Genomic DNA, 27,794 nt, shown 5'->3' on the forward strand with positions numbered 1-27,794 from the left:
GCGGCTGCAGCTGACTGAATCGGGATGCCGGCATCCACAGCCACTCCGTCTTGGAGGGATTAAGCTTGAGCCTGTTTCTCCCCATCCAGACCCGTACGGCTTCCAAACACCGGGACAGCACTTCAACAACTTCATTGGGGTGGCCCGGGGTGGAAAAGTACAGCTGGGTGTCATCAGCATACAGCTGGTATCTCACCCCAAAGCCACTGATGATCTCACCCAACGGCTTCATATAGATGTTGAACAGACGGGGCGAGAGAATCGACCCCTGCGGCACCCCACAAGTGAGGCACCTCGCGGTCGACCTCTGCCCCCCTGTCAACACCATCTGCGACCGGTCGGAGAGATAGGAGGAGAACCACCGATACACGGTGCCTCCTACTCCCAATCCCCCCAACCGGCGCAGCAAGATACCATGGTCGATGGTATCAAAAGCCGCTGAGAGGTCTAATAGGACCAGGGCAGAGGAGTAACCCCTATAAGAGCATGTTAGTATTTTTGCTTACAGTTCTAAAGTCATGGTTTAAATCTTTAGAATTATGTGTTTTAAATACATTCTTAAAAAAAAAAGTCCAACAGCAAACAAAAAGAATTCAACAAAGAATATTTAGAATGCTAGTTTGAGCATTCATTTTAGTCCATTCTAATTTTTCCTATGTCAAACACATTTGTTTAAGTGTTGTAAGAGGCAATGCTATATAGTTAGATTGGCAAACGGATTAATCAGTTATTAGCATTACATTGCCACAGTACTACTGTTAAATCATATTTAATATTGCAACCTGGCATAAACTGTTTTAAAAGTATGCTGTATGAAACACAACAGTAAGTATTAAAGTAAGCCAAAATGATCTTTATATTTTCTGCTAAATCTTTTTGTTGATGTTGTTTCTATAACAGGCAATATGACACACAAAAGAGGGCATATTTCACACTGAACCTTTTTTTAAAGAAACAATCTTTAAACAGGTATTATGTGCTTTTGACTTGGAAAAAGAATCACAAATATTAGTTTTGTAACTCTTAATAAACTGAATACTATTTAAACTTAATTAAAAATAAGATATTTTCTTAAGTGCTACCTTTACTGGACACACTACTGATTCTTCGAGCGCTTCTGGGTTTAAACCGAATTAAATCTATAAATCACAAAATTAAAAAATAATTATGTTATTTGTGAAAATTGAATTTTTACGGAACTGAAAATATTTGAAACCACAGGGGTTAAATTATTAGTTCTGATCCAGTAACAGAGATTCAGTAGTTTTTACCTCTTGGGAAGGAACCTCAGTATTTTAGCTTCCAGGGATTTTAGTTCTTTTTAAGAGGATAGAAGAAGATTGTTATTCCAACAAAATATACAGCATCCAGGGTTGTAGGAAAAAAATAATATAAAAGAAGGAACTACTGTAATGAAAGAATATTTGAAATAAAGCTAGTTAAAAGCAGAGGACACCATCAAACTAGAAATGTTACAATATACAAAATATTTTTGTGCTACACATACTATTTCTCTAGAAATTTAATATAATTTGATTTACAGGTATACTGTGATTTCTTCAAGAAATTGTTTCTTTAGAGTAAGGCAAAACATTTGGGGACAATATCCAGCAAATGGCTTTTTAACTGCACAAAATGAATCTGAACAGTCTTCAAGGGCTAATCTGTAATCTTATTATTGGATCTGCTATGTGTATGTGTGTGAACTGATTTAGGCAATAAACATACTAATATTCCCTCCTCCCCAATTTTCCAGACAACAACCTTGGGCTGAGAGACTGTGATTGGCCCAAAGTTACCCACCCAGCTTTCATGCCTAAAGTAGGACTGGAACTCAGAGTTTCCTGATTTCTAGCCTGATGCCTTAACCTCTAGACCAAATAGGCACATTGCTATTATGATCGTTAGCTATCAAGGCTGTCAATTGACAGGTCCTTTATCCTTCTTCATATTCCAATTTCATTACCAATTTTCTAGTCCCAAATGGGCCAAACCTTCATTAACCACATAATTAGCTTAATTTTAAGCTCTGGTTTTTGGGTAATGGTTTACTATAAATTTCTCTACTTAGAGGCAATGGAAAATTTTATTGTTTCAAGTTTAGGAGGGAATTGGAGCTTGAAAAAAATGAGCTTGTGATACAGCCATGTAGTCTAAATCATAGTTTTGAGTAGAATATTTGAACTAAACCCTTATATGATCTAGATTCAGAAATACAGTATATTCAAAGGACTAATATCAAAATGATGTTGCCTTCCAATGCTAGTGTTCTACTAAACTCACTAAAGAGGCTCATCTGTTTCCACAAAGCGTTGAAAGCTTTCCTACGATCAGGTGGTCTGTCACATTTTTTCTTGTATTCTCTAACAATGGCCTTTGCTTCTTGTTCTAGCGGAGAAGGCATGTCTGTGAAATACAGAATTTCAAGGTATGTGCACATGTTACAACTACGCTTACACGTGATGATTTGCTACAATTTTTTTTATGAATATCTTCCTTTGAAGATCAATAAAATACCAAAGAGGCATGTAGAATTGAAGTTGTGCAAAATACATCCTTTTTTTAAAAAGGACAGTATGTTTCTTATGCAGTTGTTTATTTAGAACACATCTATAATTTTTTAAAGAATAGAATTACTGATGCTCTAAAGTAAGATCACTATAGCATAAAGACCAGTTTATTTCTTTTCCATATAAACTTCGAAAGATATGGAAATATTACATTATTTGTAAAAATCTATATGAGTTTCCTGAATAGCAGAAGTATATATTCTCTATCTCAACTGTAAATATCACTCAGAAGCATGGAATGAGTATAGAAAATAATCAGTCGTCATAGTGTCCAATGCAAAAAATAAATAAATAAATAAATCAGAGTATAATGGTCCATATTAAAAATGGTGGATATGGTAAAGTATTACAGGATATATATTTTTGTGTCCTTTATGGTGGTTGTGCTGGAATAAGTCCTTTATATACTGTTCACTGTGATTAAGCTATACATGGAAAGATAATGCAATATGCTTGTTAAATTCATTCCATGACATTCTTGCTGACTTTTACATGTAGAGGGCAACTATGTACAGATGAAAAGTTACTTTGTTTATAAAGACTTACCCTAAGATTTCAAAGCCCTGGATAATTAGAGTTCTAAAATTTTGGGGATAATCACCAAGCAGCGAAGAAGCTGTAGTTGCAGTCATTCTCCAAATACTGTATAAAGGAATCAGGGAGAAGTTGCCTGCTACCACTGCTTGATTGGCAGTTCCAAGCAAATCCTCCAAATAGTCATCTACATGCAAATTTGGTACATAAAATACTAGGCAACAGAATGTAGATGCTTTGCAAATATTACATTCAAAAGCATTTACTATACCTATTTATCCAAATACATATAAACACAGATCTTTAAAGATTTTGTGATAGATTACAGTTATTCTTCTCATCCACTCTTGCTTCAGAAAGTTATGGATTGGAGGGGTTAGGCAGTATTTTTCTCTCTGAATCTACTTTCATCTACTTCCAAAAATCAAATTATTACACCATTTTCATGATAGAGTCACTTGACTTTTTTTCTCGTGTAATAAAAAGAGGAATACATTAGTCATTCTTTGAGAGTTTAACCAAGAATTCAGATGGTTTAAATGTAAAACCTAAACCCCAAAAATGAACCAATAAAATAAATGAAGCCTAATATTAGACAGGCTATTGCAATATTGTCTTGATTACAGCACATTGTGTTGGGTATGTACAACACCCTAAATATTTGACCCTGAATTAACTTTTTTTAAAAACAATATATAGTACTGAGGACTATATAATTCTTTTTCCTTGATGTCAAAATATATTGCTTTCTTTCAGATGATCAAGTACAGTTCCATTAATACAATAACTGTAATAAATAAATGAAAGCTAAGAGCATAAAGTTATTGCTAGCACATGATGAATAATTGAGAAAATCAAAGAATCACAAAAAGAAGTCAGTTTCTTTGATTATAGAAAGGTCTTCAATTGTAAATGGCAGAATGTGTTTGGAAATATGGGAATCACAGAACATTTCACTTTCCTCATACAAAATCTATACATAGGTCACGAAACTGCAGTATAGAGAGGACATGGTAAAAGACTGGCTCCAGGTTGGCAATGAGATGAGAAAAGGCTACTTACTCACCCTTATTTTACAACCTATGGAATAAATATTGAACAAAGTTGTATTGGAAGAAGAGTGTGGCTTTAAAACTGGAAGAAGAAATATCAGTAATATCAGACTTATATTGAAGACACTATTCTGATGGCTGAAAACGCAAATAATCTGTAAGATATAGTAGTAAACTCAAGGAACACCCCAAACAATGAAATTAAGATTAAATATTTAAAAAAGATCAAATTAATAACAAGTTCAGCAACTAACCTTAGAATTAAAGATGCAACATTAAAGATATTGAGTAATGGCAGATCCCTTATGCCTTTAGGATCAGCTAGCAACGAAAAAAAGAAACCAGCAATCAAGAAATACATAACAGACCAGCAGCTGGTAAACAGCCATGAAGATCTTGGAAAAGATATTCAGATTCTGGGCTGTATCTATACCTACAGAGATCAGAATTGTTCAGGCAATAGTTTTCCCTGTAATATTCTATGAAAGGTTCGACTTTGAAAAAGCACTATAGAAAGACTATTGAGGTTTCTGAACTTTGGTGTTGGAGAAGACTTTTAAGAATACCACAGATAGCCAAGAAAATGAAAAAGAAAATAAAATCATTAAATAAATCTATCCAAAATATAACAGAAGAATTATACTTTTAAACTTGCAGAGTTCTGTAATTGTAGCTTTACAGTAAAGCAGAATTAACTTTATTGTATTTTTCTTGTCTGAGCTTACCTGGAAGGTTGATATTAAGAGTTGATACTGACTTGATGGCACCTAACCCAGTTAATCAATCAATCATGAACAATAGTTTAAGTCAATAAGGAATGACTTAAAATGGCTGTGTTTAATTATTTCATTTATTAACACTCCAAGAGCAGTTGTCAAAGCTATCACAGAGTCTTAGTAGCCAAATAACTGTATGCCATATGCATGGAGCCTTTATTAGGAGCTCAAGCACAATAGGTAAAATATGAATCACAACGCAGAATATGTTAAGATTTATTATCTGGGATCACTGAAACCCCTATATACCACAGAAAAGCCTTATATACTCTATAGCTCAATGATTCTCAAAAGACAACTGGAAAGTTCTATTCACATGCACATGGTTCTTATTCTTTTTAAAGAGAAAACATCTCAGTGAACTATAACGAAAAACTATAACAAAAAAAAAAACAAAACAGAAATAACCAAACAACAGAAATAACAAAACCAATATAATCAGACCTATCTCCTCTCCCTCCTTCCCTCCCCATCAAATGTATTACTAAACTGACTTTAGCTTCTTCAATAAAAATAGGTATATTAACATTTTGTGCCTTAAATAGAAATAATTTCAATTATTTATTTATTTATTTACATGATTTATTATGACCACCCATTTCATAACAGCAACTCTGGACAGTGAATTACAACAAAAATTACAACCTATAACTAATGATGCCCAAAGTTAAAACATTAAACTCACAAAAACCAATTCAACAGCAAATCTCAGCTAATTTCCTGGCCCAAATATCAAGAAACGTAGGCACATCTTTAAAGCCTTGCAAAAGGTTACCAGGTTGGCCCATCTGGATCTCCAGAGGGACACAAAGCAAGTGCACCCACAGAGAAAGCACAATTTCTAGGTCCAAAGAGATCACAGTTTGATCACAAAATATCACACATGCCTTCAGTGCAAGATTTGGTGGGCTCAGTAGAAACAACTGGAAAGACAGTCCCACAGATATTTTCAGGTCATTTGATATCTTAATTGTTTAAAACTCATACCCATTTTAGTTACTTAATTAGGTCAATATGGTTATTTCAAAAACATGTATTAACATTACCTGGAGAAATAGACTCTGCATATTCAATATTTTGATGGCAGCTCTTTCGGAGGAAGCATAAAATGAATGCCAGACCCTTCTGTATCACTTCAGGAGGGGGAAATTCTAGAGGACAATGCCTGAGATTTAAGGCTGTAAGTGAAGCTACATTACCTGCCAAAAGAAGAAAGCCAAAAATGTAATGTTAAAATGTTTTAGAAAAAAGCTCTCCCTATTATTTAAGTATTTATTTATTTTTTATTTATTTATAATTACATTTCTATACCGCACCATCTCCCAAAGGACTCAGGGCGGTTTACAGCCAATGTTAAAATACCCACATCAATACAATATAAGTATAATAAATAACAATATTTAAAAACAATTAAAAACAAATATTTACTGGCCAAATCACTAAAACGGTCAAAGACCGATTAAAACCCATTAAAATTTTGCTAAAATATATCTTAGGCTAGTCCCGCTTGATGAAATAATAAAGTCTTCAGTTCACGTTTGAAGGCCCGGAGATTGGGGAGTTGGCGTAACCCCGGAGGTAGCTCGTTCCATAGGGCTGGTGCCGCCACAGAGAAGGCCCTCCCCCTGGGTGCCGCCAACCTACATTGTTTGGTCGACGGCACCCTGAGGAGGCCTGCTCTGTGGGAGCGCACAGGTCGTTGGGAGGCAATCGGTGGCAGAAGACGGTCTCGCAAATACCCCGGTCCTAAGCCAAGTGATTATTTTTTAACTGTAAAATTACTTAGAAACAATAAGACTGTTGGTTTGCAAAAAAGTACACGTAGAGCATTCAAGTTTTAATAAGTTTGTGAATGAAGATCTCCCTCTTGCCTCAAGGGACAAGCTGTACTATAACAGCCAAAGCTTCATAGAAAATGGCAGCTTTTGTCCTATTTCCTACTAATCCCAGTAGATGAGGACCTCAGCAAACATTATTTATTTATTTGTTCATTCATTCATTCATTCATTCATTCATTCCATTGCTTTACCACCTGCTTTGCATATCACCACAGATTTTACCTGGGATAGGCAGTTTTGAAGAAACTCAGGTCCCAAGCCATATATGGCAATTAATGCATGCCATTCTAGGGGCACACATAGCTACCCATGCTGCTGTGTTTTGTATCAGCTAAAGCTTCCAGATATACTTTTAGAGGGCAACCTTATATACAGCAGGCGACAATAATCCACCTGGAAGTTGGCCAGGGCATGAATGACTACGAGGACAGCCTTCTAATTCAGGAACAGGCACACTTAGCACACAGCATGAAGTTGTACAAAAGGCTTAGATGGGGAGAACCAACTCCAACTCAGTCCTACTAAAATTGAGTAGTTGTGGATATTAAAACACTCTGGATCTGATTACTTTCCATACCAGTGCCAGGATGGGGCATGTAATCTGGGAGTCCTCTTGAATTCACAGCTCCTGTTCAAAGAGCAAGTGGCAGCTGTGGCTAAGTGAACCTTTGTTCAGCTACCTCAGATGCATCAATGGTGCCCTTTCCTAGATTGGGAGGAGTGGCTTTCAAATGGCCATTGATGCCCTACATACATCAAGGCTTGACTACTGCAATATGTTCTATATGAAGTTGCCCTTGAAGACCATTCAGAAGCTTCAGCTGGCCAGAATGCAGTGGAGTGAACTGTGATGGGCTTGCTTTAGTATGCTTTTGTTGATAGCCATTGCTCTGTGAGCTGCACTGGTTGCCAATCTGCTTCCAGGTATGATTCATGGTGCTAGTTATTACCTATACATTTAATTTGCCCAGGGTCAAGATTCACAACTGGGGGTCATCAGCAACTGATAATACCTGACTTCAACTAACAGATGACTTTAAACATCAGAGTCATATAGATATTAAACAGGAGAGGCAAGAGCACTGAACCCAGAGACACATGTCAGATGCCTCTGGGTCAAGTTCTTCTTGCAACAATTGAAAACAGTGAATACAGTAAACCCAGCACTGCAACACTGTACTCTCATTGCTAATTCCCTTAGGCAACAGAGAAGGATACCACGATATTAAAATCTGCTGAGAGATTACAAGGAACTAGGAAAGATGAAGAAACAGCAGAAAGAGCCAGGCTTTGCAGCTTTTATCACCACAATAAAATGCCTAATATGGGCTCTTATTTATGCTTGCTTGGATCTTCATCTTTGATGAACAACTTGCTCAGAAAACCAAAGAGCACTTTAGGACAATGAAAGAAAATTTGGAAAAATCCAACAGAGAGTCCTCGTCATAGGCTCATTCCAGAGCGCCATTGAATTCTTGGAAAACAAAGTCTTTCTGGAATCTTGCAGGGTCCATTAATTTTCCTAGAGTGGGTTGATTAAATAGGTCCCATTTTCTTACACTGGGAAGCCAAAAGGTGACCAGAAAATGATCTGATATGGCAAAGGACTGATTACAGGTAGTTCTCAATTTACAGTTCATTTAGTGACCATTTGAACTTACAATGCCACTGAAAAGTGACTTATGACTGTTTTTCACACTTACGACTGTTGCAGTATACCCATAGTCATATGATCAAAATTCAGATGCTTGGCCACTGGCTCATAATTATGATGGTTGCAGTGTCCCAGGATTATATGATCCCCACTGCAACATTCTGAGAAGCAAAGTCAATGGGGAAGCCAGATTCACTTAACAACCATGTCACTAACTTTAGCAACTGCAGTGATTCACTTAATTGTGGCAAAAAGATTGTAAAATAGGGCAAAACTCACTTAACAAATGTCTCACTTAACAACAGAAATTTTGGGCTCAACTGTGGTCGTAGGTTGAGGACAGCCTGTATATTATCCTCCACTTTCAGATCAGGTTGCAACTAATCTATGATCAAAATGAAAAAGTCTAATAGGTAACCCTGGTACGTGTCAGGCTTCCAATGACTCCACTGCCAATCCTGCAACAGAATCTAGCAGTTCAAGGAAGATGTCCTTGTGCAGCAGGAAGGCTATAGAGCAGTAACTGCTACCTAGAGCAGGGGTCTCCAACCTTGGCAACTTTAAGACTTGTGGACTTCAACTCCCAGAACTCTAGGAGTTGAAGTCCACAAGTCTTAAAGCTGCCAAGGTTAGAGACCCCTGCCCTAGAGTTCACCTTAACAGAACAGAATAAGAGAACAACAGAGCTGGAAGGGACATTGGAGGTCTTCTAGTCCAACAGAAAACCCTATTCCATTTCAAGCAAATGGTTGCCTAATTTCTTCTTAAAAACCTCCAGCGATGGAGCATCCACAACACCTGGAGGCAAGAGGGCCCTTTAACCAGAATAATACTTGATTATCTGGAGAGCAAAAACTCTGAAAATGTTATTTCCTCAAACCCAAATGCTAAGATGCAGGCAGATCAGGTCCCAGTGGGTGCTGAACCTAATGATTCAATAAACCACTAAATCCAACACTGATATCCTTTCCTCAGCTAGCACCATTCCTTCTTCAGCCAAGAAGCAGTACGAACTTCACAGGCTTGAGAATCCTGCACTTTGGCAAAGTAAGCACCTTGCGATCAAGCAGAAAGATGCTGAGCCTGCAAGCAAGCCCCATGCTTCATTATCCGCAACCGCTGAGCAGGAAATGTTTCGGCTGAGTATGCTTGACAGGGAGAAGATTTAATCTATGCAGGGATTCCTTCTCTTACTGGAAGCAACTTCGGCATCTTCATTTGTGAATTCCTGTTCTTAATTTCTGCTTGTTTTGATCTTGGTGTTCCTGGCCAAGCCTCTGACTCATCCCTGGTACTTTTCAAGATATTCTGAAGTAATGCATTACAAACTGTCTATTCAGATTAAACTTTCCCCCCTAACTTCGAGTAAGCGGCGCACATATTCTTTCTCTTGCTTCCCAACCCTTCTTCTGTTGCCTCCCCTACCTGTCTGCTGCCATCTCTTCAGATAACACTTCCTAACATTTTTACAAATGCTACAAAATAATTGTCTGCTGCAAAATAATTTTTCGTAAACTCTATGGGTGTGTGTGTGTGAATTTCTGCACAATACCCCTGAGGTTTTGGTCCCCAACTGCCTGCATTACACCAGAACTTTGCCTGTCTACTGCATGAGCATTTTATTTTTATACTGAAGCCAGTGTAACACAAACAAAAAGCCATTAAGGTTTTATGGATGACACCTGTCATCACCACCATCTCCATCCTGGTTTCACAGTTGAAAATGCAGGTGTCAGCCCTGGAGGCCACCTTTTCCTTTGGATCTTCAAGGCTGCTACACTTAGTCTGTGAGAAACTGGGAAATGGATTTGTATGGAGTTGGTAGACGTAGTTGGCCATAACAACATTCTTTTCTCTGAGAGTCAAGGACATTCAGCCTGCACCTGGAATGGCGTGACTGGGAGGCATCCCCAGTTGGGACGGTGGATTGATTGGACCCTGTGATGGACATGTGGGTGCAGGGGAAGGGACTTCGACTTTCCTTTGGGTGGGGAAAACCCAGGAGCTTTCAGATTTGGGTTTTCCCAGATGTGCCAATATGACCTCTCTAATAAAATGGAACTTTGAGGAACTGTTGGCCTTGGAGTCTTCATTGGTGGGGGTGTTACTTGGAACACTGACAGCAGGTGACATATCTATGGGAGAGAACCCCCTCTCTCTGGGGCCACCCAAGCCTGACCACACACAGTAGGTGGGCTGCCTCACTTATAGTCAATTCTGGATGAGGGTAGTTTTATTACATATTGGTCTGGTGTTCAGTTACAGCATCTGGAATCTAGGCCATCAAGAATTTGATGACCTGATCTTGAATACCGAAAGGCTGGAAGATAGGTTGCAGTCTCCAAATTTATCATGCCTGTGACTGGTTCAACTACTCATATATCACAACTTTGCTGGAATTACTCTCTCTTACCTTAATTTCATCCTCACACTTTTCAACCCTCCCAGGCTAAAGAACATATGTATTTAACCTCTCTCAGACATACTTTCATCCCCCATGGCAGGTGATATAACCTCTCCTCACTGCTTCTGCCCTCAGACATTCAGCAACAAAGATGGTAAAACAATTACAGGTCACCAACCACTCCCATTTACCACCCATTCTTCCCCAAGTATCAACCTCTCTCCTTCCACACTCCAGCCCTCATTTACAACAGGGTTGTAAATCACACCAAATCAGTCTCCTTTAAGACAGTTCCAAGCCATAGACCATACAAAATGGAAAAATGGAATGAAAATGGAAAAATCCCAGTGAAACAGTTGCAACATCAACTATCTCATTTGAGTGTAGAGGGCAAAGAGCCAGAGCAGCTGTGGGCCTTGGCTCAATAAAAAGGAGTCCTTTGACTTGATCTACCACACCAGCTCTCTCCAGATGCTTTCCTTAAAAAAATAATCATGAGGGATTATTTCTAATTTCTCTCAACTGGAATATGTGCTTTGGTGTTGTCGTCTGCCAGCAGCCTGCGGAGCTGGCAGCAGAGTTGGACAGTGAGAAGGCTGGGGAGGAACATGGGCCAATCCTGGAGTCATGGGAAGACTTGGACGAGGGCTCTGTGTCGGAGGCAGAGAGGGGGCCAGGGCCATCTGGGAGTTATGTCTGGACTCCAGAGCCTCCCGAGTCGGACATCAGAGAGGCAGAGGAACAGGAGGAGCCTGTTCCTAATGCGTGCATGCGCAGAGCTGCCAGAAGGCAAGAGCAGCTAAAACAAAAGGGACAATTCGGGAGTAAGGCCTGGAGATGATTGGCCCATCCCATAAGACTAAAAAGAGGAGCAAAGGCATGTGGGCCCTTTGCAGGAACTAATTCTGTTCCAAGTCGGCATCTCTGTTTGATTCTGGACTCCATGGGGCTTTGCCAATTAGGTCTTTGGCAGTGTGTCAAGGGAGATAAAGGTTGGTGATTATCCCGAAGGACTTTTTGCAATTAATTGGGACTAATTTGTGAATGAACGTAATTCACAGCTGTTGCAATAAAAAAAGTTTTTGGGACTATTCGTGTGTTTTAATGACTGGGTCATAACATTGGGGTATTCCATGAGTCGTATTTATATGGTGCCTTCCTATTGGTTTGTTGATGGCCAGCAATTGGCTACTGTTTCCTTGTGCTTCCAAGTCCTTGGTTTGGAAACAACAGCCACTCGCCAGCCATCAACACACCAATCAACTAATAAGAAGACACCACATAAATATAACTCATAGAATAGCCCAACATACATATTCCAGTGGAGAGAAGTTTTATTTATTTTTATTTATTTATTTTTGTCACACAGTATATATAAGCATAAGCATGAAATAATTACAAAATATATAAGCATATATATGAGTATGTAATAACTATATTAATTGGATATAACGAAGGAAAACAATAGGACAGGAACGGTAGGGACATTTGTGCTCTTATGCACGCCCCTTACAGACCTCTTAGGAATGGGGTGAGGTCAATGGTAGATAGTTTTTGGTTGAAGCTTTTGGGATTTTGGGGATTTTTGGAATTTTGGGAAGTTCACTGAGGATGGGTTCCAGCACAAGACAGAAAGCTTGAAAGAGCAAACCTCTGGTCCTGATGACCAACCCAGATTGGATTTTGCAACATTATCCTGGGACATGTATATTTGCCTTCATTCGTGAGAAGTAACTCCACTCATATCTGTTCTGCATAGGTGCAAGGACCAGACCATTTGCTCCAGTGTAGGATTATTATTATTATTATGAGCCAGCAAAGTAGAAAGCCACAGCTGCTGGTGAAGCTGATCCCCACCACCTCATGCTGCTAATTCCCAAGACTAGGCTGTGCTGGCTTCCATCTATAGCTGCTATAGATCTGTACATGCCACCAATGCTGCTGCTGGGACCAACTCCAAGTGAGGAGGATGTAAGATTTTTTTTAAAAAGTCATTTTAAAAATCAGAGCACACAGGGATCTATAATGTAGTCTACATCTTTAAAAGCAAGCAAAACACAAAACTCCATTAATTCCAAACACCTATAAACTCATGAATATTATCTTAGTGTCTTAGGAGCTTAGTCATTCTAAAACTAAGCAGAAATTTCCTGACAGAACAATTAATCAATGGCATGACTTGCCTCCAGAAATTGTGGGTGCTCTAACACTGCAGGTTTTTAAGAAGAGATTGGACAATGATTTATCTGAAATGATGTAGGGTTTACTACTTGAATTGGGGAATGTGTAGAAGACCTCCAAGGTCCCTTCCAACTCTGTTATTCTGTTATTCATCCACTTTTTCTCCTGGAGCTCCTCAGTATATAAAGGAATTTCTTTTAATAGGCAATGAAGGAGACACTATTCAGGGCTAATTCTGTATAGCTTCTTGTAACCATCTTATTCCACTAGACACTGATACAATTACCCTACATATCAAACAGGCCCTGAAAAATATATTTCTAGCCCTACTGCTGGGATATGTAACTCGAGAAATTGTTTTTCACAGATGTCTCCACTAGAGGGCAGGAAATTCCCTTATCTTTGCTGTATTTAATGTTTATGCTAGTTCTTACACAATTCCATTAAATTTAAAATGTTGTTTTAATCAACAGCATACATTGTGAAAGGAGGATGCTCTCATCTGGGTAACTCCTTATTGCTTTTAATAAAAAAATATTGGTCAGATATTCTTCTTTTCTCTAGACATGGGAAAACATAAGAATGTTCTGGAGAGAAAATGTTATCTGGATACCTTGAAAAAATTTCTGAGTGAGTCATTATATGTATAATAAATGCCCTGTATACAGTACAGGTAGTCCTTGACTTATGACCATAATTGGGCTCAAAATTTCTGTTGCCAAATGAGACATTTGTTGAGTTCGCTCCATTTTATGACCTTTCTTGCCATAGTTGTTAGGTGAATCACTGCAGTTAAGTCAGTAACACAGTTGTTAAGTGAACCTAGCTTCCCCATTGACTTTGCTTGTCAGAAAGTTGCAAAAGCAAATCACATGACCCTGGGACACTGTAACCGTCATAAATTTGAGTCAGTTGCCAAGCAGCCGAATTATGATCATGTGACCTTGGGGATTCTGCAATGGTTGTAAGTGTAGAAAAAGGTCATAAATCACTTTTTTCCAGTGCCGTCATAACTTCAGTCGCTAAATGAACTGTTATAAGTCAAGGACTACCTGTAAATGTCTGTAGAAAATGAGAGTGGGTTAAAATTTGATTAGAATTATTGTTAGGACTAAATTTAAACCTAAACTATTAGGACCATATTATTACTCTGTTATCCCCAGTTCTTAATTTTCCATTGCACTTATCACATTTGGATAAAAAGTATATTGAAAAACTTCTGAATTATATTATACCAAAATTTAAAATATACTTGTTACAATATCTTTATTTTTCCCTTTAGAGAAGCCTGTTTAATTTCACTAAGAAAAATGTTAACAGTACAAATACATTTGGGTAATGTAAGGTAAACAGTACCAATATATAACTCGGGAAAACAATATGAAAACTGCCAAGATCATAATGCAGGTAATAACACATTTTTCATACTGCCTTCAAAATAGTATTTTAAAATGTCCACTCACAGCTTGAGTAATTACTATTTCTGATGTTTTGCTCTTATTTTTCGAAAGTGTAGTACTTAGTATTCTGTATTAGTCTATATTTTATTCATGATTACATGTATATTTGCACATAAATTATTTCTGTAAAAGCAGTGCTGGAAGACAAATACCTTTCCGTATTATTCTAAATTGCTGACAGTTAAACCCTATTATTAACGTTGTAAAACAATTTTTCTTTTCAAGAATATTCCTCAGCAGTAATAAAAACAGTAGTCATGCTATTCCCAGTTTCAAATCTGTGCCTCTTCCCCTCCCCCCACTATTCTTATTTATCTTGGGTATTTTAACTTCTGATATAAAACAAAAATAACTTCACATAGACCTTATTGATTGTTTCCTAAGAAATACTTTCTTAGGAAAATACAAGGCTCCTACAGCACTTATACACGTATAAGAAAATGAAATACTGATAAACCTTGCATAGCAGTGATGTTAAAATGTTCCTTAACGTGTGATACATTAGGTGTATATATTAGAAACATTTTAAATGTATGTCAGTATAATATGGACAAAGGTTATTTGCACAACAGACTGAATAAGAAAGGAGAACACCTCAGCAATGCCCTGGTTCTTAGGAATCTCAATATTTTCTATGACTTTTTGTTGTGTGTTTGTACAGTGTGTATGTCAGTACATATAAAAAGTAAGATTGGAACTTAACAACTCTGATAGAAAAGGTGTCTTAATTGTGAAAGCACCAACGTTCACCAACATAGGAACAGATGCCAGAAAATGATTGACCTTGCCTGGGCTACAAAGTTAACCAGGTCTGCGCCTGGTTAATATTTAGAAGTGTGAACATCAGAGAATACCTCTAAAGCAATATGAAGTGGTATATAACTCTAAGTGCTATTGCTATGGTAGGCGAGATTGTGAAGTTGAAAGACATTCTGGGCATAACAAATCATCTCTATAATATTGCTGACACAAATCTGCCTGTTGTTACTAGAACACAGGCTTGACTCAAGGTCATCAATACTTGTGTATTCTGTTCAATCCACTAGTGTGAGTACTTTCTAGACAAACTATTTCTGTAGATTTGAACCAGTGGTGAAATCTGAACTGGTTTGCCACTGGTTTGCTGGCTGCGCATGCGCAATGAGCATCAAGTATGCATTGTGTGCATCCATGCGCAGTGCGTGCCAAATGCATGCTGCATGTACACAGATGCGCAGTGCACACCAAACACATGCTGCGCGCATGTGCAATACATGCTAAACGCACGCTTCATGCAGAAAAAGGAGGCTTGGGAAGGTAAGTAGAACAGTGGGGGGGTGGGGGACAGCTGTGCTGCACGATTTAGATTCACTAGAAAGTAGGATTTCCTGCTTTCTAGCAATTTTAAATTGCGCAGCACAGCTGATCGTCAGAAATACCGGTTCGGAGGAGGAGGTAGCCCGAATCGGTGCGAACTGGTAGCATTTCACCACTGATTTGAACCTTTTCTTTACCAAATGTAGAAAAATAGACAAATAAGGGTGAGTAAATTCTTATAGAAGGCAGCGGAAAGTGTATGACTTTTTGTGATGAATAAATATTTGTCAAAAGAAGCAAAATGCCTTTATATAAGTACATTTTTCTGTATATGAAAGTGAGAGATGGGAACAGCATCAGGAGAAACATGAAAGTGGTTAAATGCAATGAGAAAAGGTCGCTTAAGAAGATGAAACGAAGAAGTTAATAATCTCTTGTGGGAAGAAACTGGCTGTCAGATAACCCATTCAGTGAAATACCTCAGTTTCCATTTGAAGGTAATATTCAATCAATCGATAGAAATAACTACAGGTAGTCCTCAACTTACAACCATTTGATTAATGACTGTTCGAAGTTACAATGGAAGTGAAAAAAGTGACATGACCAGTTTTCACTTATGGCCACTGCAATAGCCCAAGTCATGTGATCAGTCTTTGGGGAAAACATAGTTAAAAGAAAGAAGAAATAAAAAGAGATAGGAACAAAAATGAAGTACCGTATATACTCGAGTATAAGCCGAGTTTTTCAGCACGTTTTTTGTGCTGAAAAACGTCCCCTCGGCTTATACTCGGGTCTATACGGCTTATACTCGAGTTTTTTTTTTTTAAGCCCCTCGGCTTATACTCGAGTATATACGGCTTATACTCGAGTTTTCTTCTTTTTCACATTTACCGGACGGAAGCCCTGCCGGTGCAGTGAGAGGGCGGGCGGGGAGCCGCCAGCCTTCTCAGCTGAGGGAGGAGGGTTTCAACCGGTAGGTGCCTCATTTCCCACCCTCGGCTTATACTCGAGTCCCCAGTTTACCCCAGTTTTTGGGGTAAAATTGGGGACCTCGGCTTATACTCGGATCGGCTTATATTCGAGTATATACGGTAATTATGTAGACTGAATACTAAAGTGGATCATCAGTACAAAGTAAGCACACTGAGAGAGTTTGGTCACATACTGAATGAGGATAAAAGTGCAAAACAAATATTTAAAAGAATAGTGAATAGGTTAAGAAGAAAGAAAAGACCAAGAAATCTGTGACTGAATGGAACTGATAAGATCCTCAAAAAAAAAAAAAAAAAGTGAGAAGTCTAAAAAATAAAAAGCAATATATGAAGTAGTAAAAGGGTATGATAAAAACAAGAATGATTTGTGTAATGTATCTTTAAATGTTTTGGCGGGAAAAAAGCACGTTGCTGATTGGTTGAAGCCTCCGGCTAAACTGTATTTAAGGAGAGGTTTTTCCCAGCCCGAGTTGCTGGGTTCACCATATAGTAAAGAGCTGTTGTCACTATCCTGGTCTCCTGCCTCGTTATTGCCCGAATCTAACACTGGCGACGAGGGTGGGATCTCGAGGCTAAGAGCGCCAGGAAAAGAGCTGAACTCACCAGGAAGACGCGAACCCAGCAAAACAAGGGCGGAAAGCAGCGATGTCCGGCTACACACCACCAGCGCCATTCGACCCAGCTAAGGAGAAATGGGGGTCATACATGGCTCGCTTCGAGTGTTTCCTCGAAGCAAACGAACTTCAAGGGGTTTCCGACAACAGGAAACGAGCCTATTTCCTGAGCCACTGCGGTCCAGAAGTTTTCGACACCGCAGAATCCCTGGCTGAGCCAACGCCGGTACAGTCGGTACCGTGGCAAACTCTGCAGACTCTGCTGAAAGCACATTTTGCACCGATGCCATCCAAGTATGTGCAACGGTTTGAATTCGGGGAGCGCAGACAGCAAGAAGGCGAGTCTATCAGTGCATACATGGCCGCCCTAAGAAAAGCCTCAAAACATTGCGAGTATCGAGACTTGGACGAGGCATTGCTGGAGCAACTCATCCGCGGGGTCAGGGACATCCGTTTGCGGAGGCGGCTGCTGGCTAAAAGCAACCTAACGCTGGCAAACGCCCTGGACAAAGCCAGGGCTCACGAGATGTCCACCCAAGCAGCGGAAACCTTACAAAAGCAGGTCACACCAACGGCTGGTGCGAAATCAACCCCGGTCCACAATGAAGAGGTCCAGGCCGAATCGGAGGGGGAGGACGAGGAAGGAGTCTTCCACACCGGGAGGCCGGAGAAAGACGACCGGGGCGACTGCGCGAGTTGCGGAGGGCAACACCAACGACAACAATGCAGATTTAAAGATGCAACATGTCGGCGATGCGAAAGGAAGGGGCACCTAGCACAGGTCTGTCGAGCTCCCCAACCTTCCCGCCAAAAATTCAAACCGGCCAATCAGAGCGCGGGGACGACGAAGCGGCCCGCGAGTGGTCAGTTTAAAAAAGGCGCAAAATTAAACCAAACTGTCGTGAGAGTGGGTCACGCATCAACACGCCTAGAAAAGAAAATCTTCACAAAAGCAAAGATTGAGGGGGTGCCGTGCCGACTGGAGGTGGACACCGGCTCATCGATCACGATCATGTCCTGGGACAACCTCGTGAGAGCCTTACCCGCCATCGCAAAGCGCAAGCTGCAACCACAAAGACTAAAAGTACAGGACTACCAGGGGAATCGCATCCCTGTTCGAGGGGTAACGTCTGTCCACGTCGAGTATGGACACTACAAGAAAACTCTGCCCATCACCATCGTCGATGGGACCCTGCCAAGCTTGTTGGGACTGGACTGGTTCCGAGCATTGGGCATGGGAGTGACCGGAATCTTCAGAAACGAAGTCGACCTCAAAGACGCACTCACGAAGGAGTTTGGGGACGTTTTCAAAGACTGCCTGGGCAAGTACAAGGGGACCCCTATATCCTTTAACTTAGACCCCCAAGTTGCCCCTATCCGTCTAAAGGCTAGGAGGGTACCGTTCGCCCTAAAGCCCAGGATTGACCGGGAACTGGACAAACTAGTAAACCAGGGAATTCTAGTGCCAGTTGACCATGCTAAGTGGGAGACCCCTATAGTCACCCCAGTCAAACCGGACGGATCGGTCCGGATTTGTGCTGACTACAAGGCAACGCTTAACAAAGCGTTGCAAAAGAGTGCTTACCCCGTTCCGGTGGTACAGCACTTACTGCACTCAATGGGGCAAGGGCAAGTTTTTGCCAAGCTAGACCTAGCCCAAGCCTATCAACAGCTGCCCGTAGACAGCAGCACAGCTGAAGCGCAGACAATTGTGACTCACAGAGGGGCTTTTAAGTGTACCCGATTACAGTTTGGGGTTAGTGTGGCTCCAGGGTTATTTCAGAACCTGATGGAGCGGCTATTGCAGGGCTTACCAGGGGTGGTACCATACTTTGACGATGTACTGGTATCCGCTGAAAACCTAGAGGAATTAGGGGCGAGGCTGCGAAAAGTTTTGGGCATTTTCCGGTCTGCCGGTCTCACGGTTAAACTAAACAAGTGCCAGATCGGGGTTGAGTCTGTGGAATTCCTGGGCTACCGGATAGACAGGGAAGGGATTCACCCCACTGAGAGCAAGGTACGGGCCATCAGGAAGGCCCCGGTGCCCAAGAACAAAACGGAGTTACAGGCATTCTTGGGTCTGGTCAACTTCTACGCAGTATTCTTAAGGAATAAGGCAACAGTAGCAGAGCCGCTGCATAAATTATTAGCTAAGACGGCTGCATGGTCTTGGGGAAAGGCGGAAGCTAAGGCATTCGAAGGGGTAAAAAATCTCCTAACGAGTGATAGCCTCCTTATCCAGTACAATGGCACACTACCTCTAGTGTTAAGCTGCGATGCATCTCCCTATGGGGTGGGGGCTGTGCTCAGCCACAGGTTACCTAATGGCACGGAAGCCCCCATTGCATACTACTCCCGAACCATGTCATCAACTGAGAGGAATTATAGCCAGCTTGATAAGGAAGCCTTGGCTATAGTCGCAGGGGTAAAGAAATTCCATGAGTATGTATTTGGTCGTGATTTTGAAATCATCACGGACCATAGACCTTTGCTAGGTCTGCTGGCAGGCGACCGCCCAACGCCCGTGGCACTTTCGCCAAGACTGACCCGATGGACTATCTTCCTGGCAGCGTATTCTTACAAATTGCTACACCGGCCAGGAAAGGATTTAGGGCACGCAGACGCACTGAGCAGATGCCCGTTACCAGAGACTATTGAAGACCCCACTCCAGGAATACCAGTTCTGCTAATTGACTCTTTGGACTCTGGCCCAGTCACATCCAAAGAGGTGGCTCGGGCTTCGTATAAGGACATTACAATACGAACTGTACTTGGTTGGGTACAAAGAGGGTGGCCCGCTGCGCCGGGCGAGCGTTTTAAAGAGTTTGTAAAGAAACGAGGGGAACTTTCGGCTCAAGGGGGGTGCCTGCTATGGGGGGATCGAGTGGTGATCCCAGAGAGATTGAGGAAAAGGGTGTTGGATCTCCTTCACGAAGGTCACCCAGGGATCGTGAGGATGAAGGGTCTAGCGAGAAGCTATGTGTGGTGGCCCTTAATGGACTCGGAAATTGCTGAGAGGGTAGGGAAATGCCAGGCCTGCCAGGAGTCCAGACCGCTACCCCCAACGGCCCCGATTCGGGAATGGGAGAGACCCCAAGGGCCCTGGTCTAGGATCCACATCGATTTTGCCGGCCCCTTCCACGGCCAAACCTTTCTGGTGGTAGTCGATGCCTACTCCAAATGGCTGGAAATCATTCTCATGAGATCCATGACAGCCGAGGCGGTGATCTCAGTCCTACGGCACCTATTTGTAACCCATGGGTTGCCCGACACGCTAGTATCCGATAACGGCCCGCAATTCACGGCAACCCAGTTTGAGGGGTACTTGGCAGAAGAGGGCATCCAGCATGTCCTCTCGGCGCCTTTCCACCCTGCGACGAATGGCCTTGCAGAACGTTCCGTCTGGAGCGCAAAAGAGGCATTGTCCAGAATCAAGCCAGGCGACTGGCAAACAAAAATCGATACCTTCCTGGCCGTCCAACACAGAACCCCCTGTGTCACAACTGGCAGAAGCCCAGCAGAATTATTAATGGGTCGGAAGCTCAGGTGCCCACTAGACCGTTTAAACCCGAACTACACACCAGACGGTTACAAGGGGGCACTCGATAAAACAAGAGGGATGGCAATAGGCGACCGAGTGTGGGCACACAACTATAGCGAAGGCCCGACCTGGTTAGCAGGAAAAATCCTAGAAATAACAGGTCCCAAATCATATTTAGTGGAGATAAAGGATGGCCGGGTATGGAAGCGCCACATAGACCAAATAAGAAAACGCATAACCGAACAATCCGAATTAGACGAAACAGGCCCTGACTATTCAATGTTTGAATCCACAGCTGACTCAAACCCGGGGCAAACGCGGGACTTATCTGACTTCCAGGAGGTCCAGCGACGCCAACAGGTTCCGTCAGAAAACAGCAGGGACGACTCTGCAAATAATCCAGGGCCGGATGGCCTAGAGGAGGAGCTGAGAGGAACAGACAGTCCCTCCGGTCAGCTCGACTCACTCCCAGAGAATGAATTGCGCAGGTCCGAAAGAGTCAGGAGACGCCCAGTCTACTTGCGTGATTACGTTGAAAAGTAATATGTAAATCTCATGTAAATAATGGTAAAGTGTTTTCTGGGAGGGAAGGAGTGTAATGTATCTTTAAATGTTTTGGCGGGAAAAAAGCACGTTGCTGATTGGTTGAAGCCTCCGGCTAAACTGTATTTAAGGAGAGGTTTTTCCCAGCCCGAGTTGCTGGGTTCACCATATAGTAAAGAGCTGTTGTCACTATCCTGGTCTCCTGCCTCGTTATTGCCCGAATCTAACAATTTGCAAGGATAGAAAAATATAGTGAGTGTAGTTGTAAACTAGTTCAAGCTATATATTTTTTCCTTTCCTTTTCTTTTCTCTTAACTCATGTCATTAATGCCATTGGTTCTAACTATTTTTCTGAACTTTGCCTCATGCTGCTTACTCTGAGAGGGAGTATCTTGAAAGGAATATATATATGCTAAGTTTAGTTAGATAATATTGAAGGGACAGAATACTTACCAAGCTCCACTGGTAGCCTTTTAATAGGATTTCTCTCTAACAGGAGAGTTTTCAGCTGCCTTTTTAATAAATCAGAAAATAATATTTAAATATATAATGACAAATATGATCAATCATGAAAATAAGAGATAATTAATGTATATATTCTTATATTATTTTATTGAAAAAGTAGATTTTTCGTTAAGTAGAATACTGTTTATCATAATCAAACTCTGCTGTACATATTGGGAGAGCCCCATGCATGGGCGACAGAGACCAGATGACCGGCTGGCCAGCAGGAGGCATGCACAGATGTGCAGTGGAGCTGAACTGGGGTGACGGCTTGCATGCCCACAGAGAGGGCCCTGCATGCCACCTGTGGCACACATGCCATAGGTTCGCCATCACTGGACTATGGTATGAGTGACTGTGAGTAGGGACAGCATACTTTGAAATTAGCTTCTCTTTAGAACTATTTCAAATATATTCCTTTGCAGACTGATAATAAATGCAAAAAAGGGCAAAACAAAGAGATTCACATTGTTTTCTTCACATATTAATATGTCAACTGGGAAAGAACAGAAACAGTGAAGAAAGCTCACTGTAGACCCTAGTTTTCTGAAGCCCATTATTTTGGTGTTTTTCCCCCTAGTCTAGCTTAATTCTAGTATCATAGCCAAAAAAATGAAGCGTTTGCAGGGAAGTGTCATGACATATAGAATTCACTTCAATTGCCCACAGATGTCTTCTGAAGATGAGGGATAGAATATCTGTCATGGGATTGCTCTTAGCACAGCTGGGAACTCTATAGAGACTTTGTTTCCTAAAATAAATTCAACTTACTATTAAAAGCAACTGTGGTCCTGTTTGGGTCAAAACTCAGACTAGCAGTGCCAGAATAGTAGCCAGAAGCTTCCTAAATATTGAGTAGTTTCAGAATAAACCAACATATGTTTCAGAAACTGAGCAATTTCATAAAGTAATAAGCCATTAGCCTCCACAAAATTAATCAGTTTGACTCTTAAGGTTGTTCACGGACATTGTTCATTGTGGGATATCTCTGCCTGGCTGAATATGGAAAGAAGGTGTGCCAAGGTTTTAAAAAGGAGTCAATATTCCTCATTTTATCCATTTCTTTTGATATAAAATAAGATCTCACTTTCTTTCTAGAAGTTGGCATATACCTGAATAACAGAAAATCTGTTCCCATTCTTAAAATTTATTTGAAACTACATATTACTGTATATACATTATTTTGAAAATCTTGCTTATATATTTATCATGAAAAAATGGCATATTTTTTTAAAAAATCTGAAATTAAGGCTCTATATCAGGGGTCTCCAAACTTGGCAAGTTTAAGACTTGTAGACTTCAAATCTTAGAGTTCCTCAGCCAGCAAATTCTGGGAGTTGAAGTCCTCAAATCTTAAATTTGCCAAGTTTGAAGACCTCTGCTCTATATCAATCTCCTATTTGAGAATGAAATCTGGTTGTTATTATTAGTTGCCCCACATTTTACTAGCGATACTGATGACATATGACCTCTTCCAAATGAGAAGCAATCCTAAAGGGCAACAATTTATAACACCTATTTTCATATTTTGTCAAAGCAATGGAGAAGAAACTTTGAAGTTTTTAAATTTCATCTGTATTTTATAAATGGGGTGGGGTTTTTGTAGGATTTCCTAGTGTCTGTTCAGCCAGGCTATTTTAAGGACAAAGAATTGCTGAAGGGTATAGTTATAACAGTGCTTCCTGGGCAACTTTACAATATGTGGATTTCAACTTCCAGAATTCTTCAACAATCATGGCCATTGTTAAGAATTTTAAAAAATGAAGTCCATACATGCAAAAGTATTTTCAATACAGACAGTTCTTGACTTACCACCACGAGTCCAATATTTCTGTTGCTAAGTGAGACATTTTTTAGGTGAATTTTGCCCCATTTTACAACCTTTTCTTGCCATAGTTAAGTGAATGCTGTAGCTGTTAAGTTAGTAACATGGTATTAAATGAATCTGTCTTCCCCTTTGACTTTGTAAGAAGGTTGAAAAAGGTGATCACAGACTCCAGGATACTGCAACTGTCATAAATACGAACCAGTTGCCAAGCACCCGAATTTTGATTATGTGACCATGGAGCTATTGTAAGTCAAAGCCTAGCTATATTTTGTTCTTTTGATAATTAGGGCTAATATTTAATCATACATGGTACTACTGTTAAATTTGTTGAGTAGTAGATACATGATATCTACTACTGAACAACTTCCTTTTTAAAAAAACAATAGACATATTATATAGCAGAAAACTTACTTGTGGCATCCAATCCCAGAGGGAAGCTCTTTCAATTTATTATAGCGCAGATCTAGCCAAGTAAGATTTGACAGGCTCTGAAAAAAATCTTCAGGAATTACCAAAAGGGCATTTCCTTCCAAATGTAAATACTAAAATGAGAGGGGAGGAGTGGGAATGGGAGTGGGAAGGGGGGGGGGGAAGAGAGAGAGAGAGAGAGAGAGAGAGAGAGAGAGAGAGGGAGAGAGATGAGTAGCCTGTGCTTAGTATATAATTTGAGAATAATGATTTCCTCCCAAACGATAAAAAGTGCTGAAATTATTCAAGTAAAATGAGGACCCAAATTGTTGGGGCAATATGGTGACTCTGTAAACTGCTTAGAGAGGGCTGAAAAGCACTGTGAAACAGTATATATGTCAGTGGTAGTCAACTTGGTCCCTACCACCCACTAGTGGGCGTTCCAGCTTTCATGGTGGGCGGTCTGATACTGAAGCACTTTCCTTTTTTTTTTTTTTTATTGAAAGAGTTTTAAAAAACAAAAACATTTTCCCCCCTTTTTCCCCCCTCCCTCCCAAAAAACCCTTCCCCTCCTCCCCGCTTCCCGGTCAATCACAAGGTATTGTTATACATAAACCAAACATAGAATAAAATTTTCCCTTCCAATCCAAATAACCACATCCAAAGCTTTTCATCTCCCAACCCCCTCCCCATTACATAAAATAACTTTCTAATTATTCAAAGGCAATCTGATATTTCTTAATCTGATATCTATTTTGTAGATAATCAATCCATTTTTTCCATTCAATTAAATATCTTTCCTGCGTATTGTCTTTTAAAAAAGCTGAGATTTTAGCCATCTAAAAAAAAGCACTTTCCTTTTTTTTTAATTTAATTGACTTTTTAAAAAAATTTCATAACTTTATTTAAAAACATTTTTATTAGGTTTTCATAAAATTCCCCATGACAATTAAAATTTTTGAAAATATACTATTTGTATCGCCAGTGCGTAAGTTTAGTTCACGTTACGTAACTGAAACTAAATGACGCTATAGTGCGACCGCAAACAAAAGACCCTCATCCCAGAATAGCTCGCGCATCTCCCCCCACACCACCCAGCTGTAACAGACAAGCAGAGCTGGTAGCTGGCGCTCCCCCCCAAACCCAATCCACGATGTGCGAGAGGCATGCGCAGATGACAATACATGGTGCATTACTGTAGGTATAAAAAGGTTGACTACCCCGATATAAGTCTAGGACTAGGTGCTATTGCTATATTACCAAGGATATACAGTAGTAATCTTAAAATGCAATTTGTATATATTGCGAATCTCAAGTGGGAAAGCATCTATTTTTTCCAGCTATCATTTAATTAAGTATGTTAACAGTGAAAAACTTACTCTAAGATTAAATAATCTATATATTTCTTCAGTAAGATGTTGTAGATCTTTTCGACTCAGATCCAAAGACACTGCTGAATTAGATACCAGTTTTTCAAGAGCTCGGTGGATGCGCCTTGATGAACTAGAAACTGAATCACTTCGCCTTTGAGTATTTTGACGGTTATCTCCACTGCCATTGTTTTCTGTATAATACCACTTTTCTTCCATTTGTTAGTTAACTTTGATTAAACCAGAAGTCTAGCAGATCTGTATCCAAAGATAATAAACTGAAAAATAACAAAAAGAATATGTGTAAATCAACAATATATATTGTTTATAAATGCATTTGTAAGTAAGATACGTAGAATAACTTTTTCTTAAATAAATAATATCTCCTTTGCTTCACAGTTGTGTTAGTCATAATACTGCAATATTGGAGAACTGAATGCTGATAAGAATTGTTTTCCAATATTGTTAATATCACTAGCACTTCACAACTAAAGACAAAAAACCCCTATAATTTTATTTGGATTATTTGTGGATCTTACAAATTAGTTGACAAAAATTTGGACCGGAGGAAGTGTGGTTTCATGTGTTTGGTTTCCTGCTGATGGGGCTTTCCTTGTTTGCATGGTCCAGTTTCTGGCATGCTATGGACCGCTGCCAGTCCATGGACTGGGGGTTGGGAACCCCTGCCCTAGGGCCTCTACACACTAGTCAGTGCCTCCTTCTAATTGAGGCATTCTTTTGCAATCACATGTGAAAGAAAGGCCTAGCTGGCATATGAACAGGAGCCCTGGGGGGGGGGGGGTCTGAATGGAGGTCCTGACTGGCATGCAAGAGAAGGCCCCAGCTGCGTTATTGCAAGATTAGATGGCATGAAAGAAGGCTTTCTTTGGTACGGCAATGGCCCACAGGTGGCAGGCTAGGTGAGGTGTCTACCTGCTGCCTGTCTACCTGCAGCTGACAGAAGCAGGTAGACAGGCAGCCAAAAGACAGTACCAATGCAGGTGGGGCAATTTTGTTCATGTGAACCCTGCAAGAACCCTGCAATGATGTTGGACAAGGTTGCTGAGAATACCATGGCCAGACAAGAAAATATATAAATGGGTCTCTTTTTGAAGAATACATGACCAATTTTCAAATTATCCTACTTTGTGTACAATATGCTCTCCAGAGAAGGCTCTAATGCTGGAAGAAGTAGGAGGAAAGAGAAAATGGGAAATAGTCAAGATAGATGGACTCAGTTACAGCGGTAATGAAAGCACCATTGGAAGACCTGAAAGACCAGGGAAAAAATCTGCCAACCTGGTTGCTAAGATTAAAGAAGTTGGTGGCACCTAATCAAATTAATAATCATTGTTTTCTCAATAAAAGTATCCAAAGTGAGACAGACAGTTACAAATGTAGTTCTAGTTTCAGGTCCAAACATCAATAGAAAATAACCCCATTGTACTTCAACAGAACTCTACATTTCTAAGGATATAATAGGTTTTTTTCTCTAGCTTGTCTTTTATGATATACACTGGAAGTAGTCATTTTTTAGTGGCTACAGTTGGGACTGGCAACTCAATCATTAAGCAAAGTAGTTGGTAACTGCAACTGCAACTATATTTACAGTATGATATTACTTGTTTTCATTTGCTTTACCTGCTAAGGTAAAGACCTGCTAAGGTCATAAATGTTAGGATTGGTAACATTACTTTTTCATCAGCATCATAATTGCGAACAGTCCATGTAGAAGGCAGTCACTAAACAAGGACTATCCATAGCCTTTTTGCCATCCTATTTCCTTTAGTCTCTACTTTAGAACTCTCACAGCATTGCTGTTTTCCAAGTGCTTCCACCATAGAACCATAATTTTTTCTTCATTCCACCCACTCAAAGCATTTTTTCTATCATGCATGTTCTATAATAAAATTCCTTATCTCAGTCACTTAATTTACATTTTTTTTTGCTGTGAATTTCACCCACAGTACAAGCAATGGGCTGTTATGAGTATAAAGGATAAAATTGTCAGCAGCAGTCCTTCTAATGACACATAAGAAAACCTCAATCTGTAGTCTCCAAGTTTATTTATTTATGATTTTAATTTTACATAAATAAATCTAAGTGCTGGTTATCTATCTTTCACTATTTCCTGCTACTAGGTTATTCATGCACTATGATCAGATCTCCTATCGTGTATTTGAAAAATAGATAAAAAAGATCTGAGATCCAATCTTTCTTTTTCTGGAC

General features: G+C 40.2%; 1 protein-coding gene across 1 annotated transcript in view; it reads right to left on the minus strand.

Annotated features, from left to right (window-relative positions):
* Window positions 1-27,794, minus strand: part of LRRC27 (leucine rich repeat containing 27) — an 84,359-nt gene that overhangs the window by 43,134 nt on the left and 13,431 nt on the right. The window contains exons 2-6 of the mRNA XM_058188210.1: window positions 25,575-25,843; window positions 24,199-24,329; window positions 21,909-21,967; window positions 5,979-6,131; window positions 2,284-2,406 (exon numbers count right to left, since the gene is read on the minus strand). Of these exons, the coding sequence (XP_058044193.1) occupies window positions 2,284-2,406; window positions 5,979-6,131; window positions 21,909-21,967; window positions 24,199-24,329; window positions 25,575-25,784 (676 nt within the window). The 5' untranslated portion in view covers window positions 25,785-25,843. The remainder of the gene's footprint in view (window positions 1-2,283; window positions 2,407-5,978; window positions 6,132-21,908; window positions 21,968-24,198; window positions 24,330-25,574; window positions 25,844-27,794) is intronic.

This window comes from Ahaetulla prasina, chromosome 6 (genome assembly GCF_028640845.1).
Source record: "Ahaetulla prasina isolate Xishuangbanna chromosome 6, ASM2864084v1, whole genome shotgun sequence".
NCBI lineage: Eukaryota > Metazoa > Chordata > Lepidosauria > Squamata > Colubridae > Ahaetulla > Ahaetulla prasina.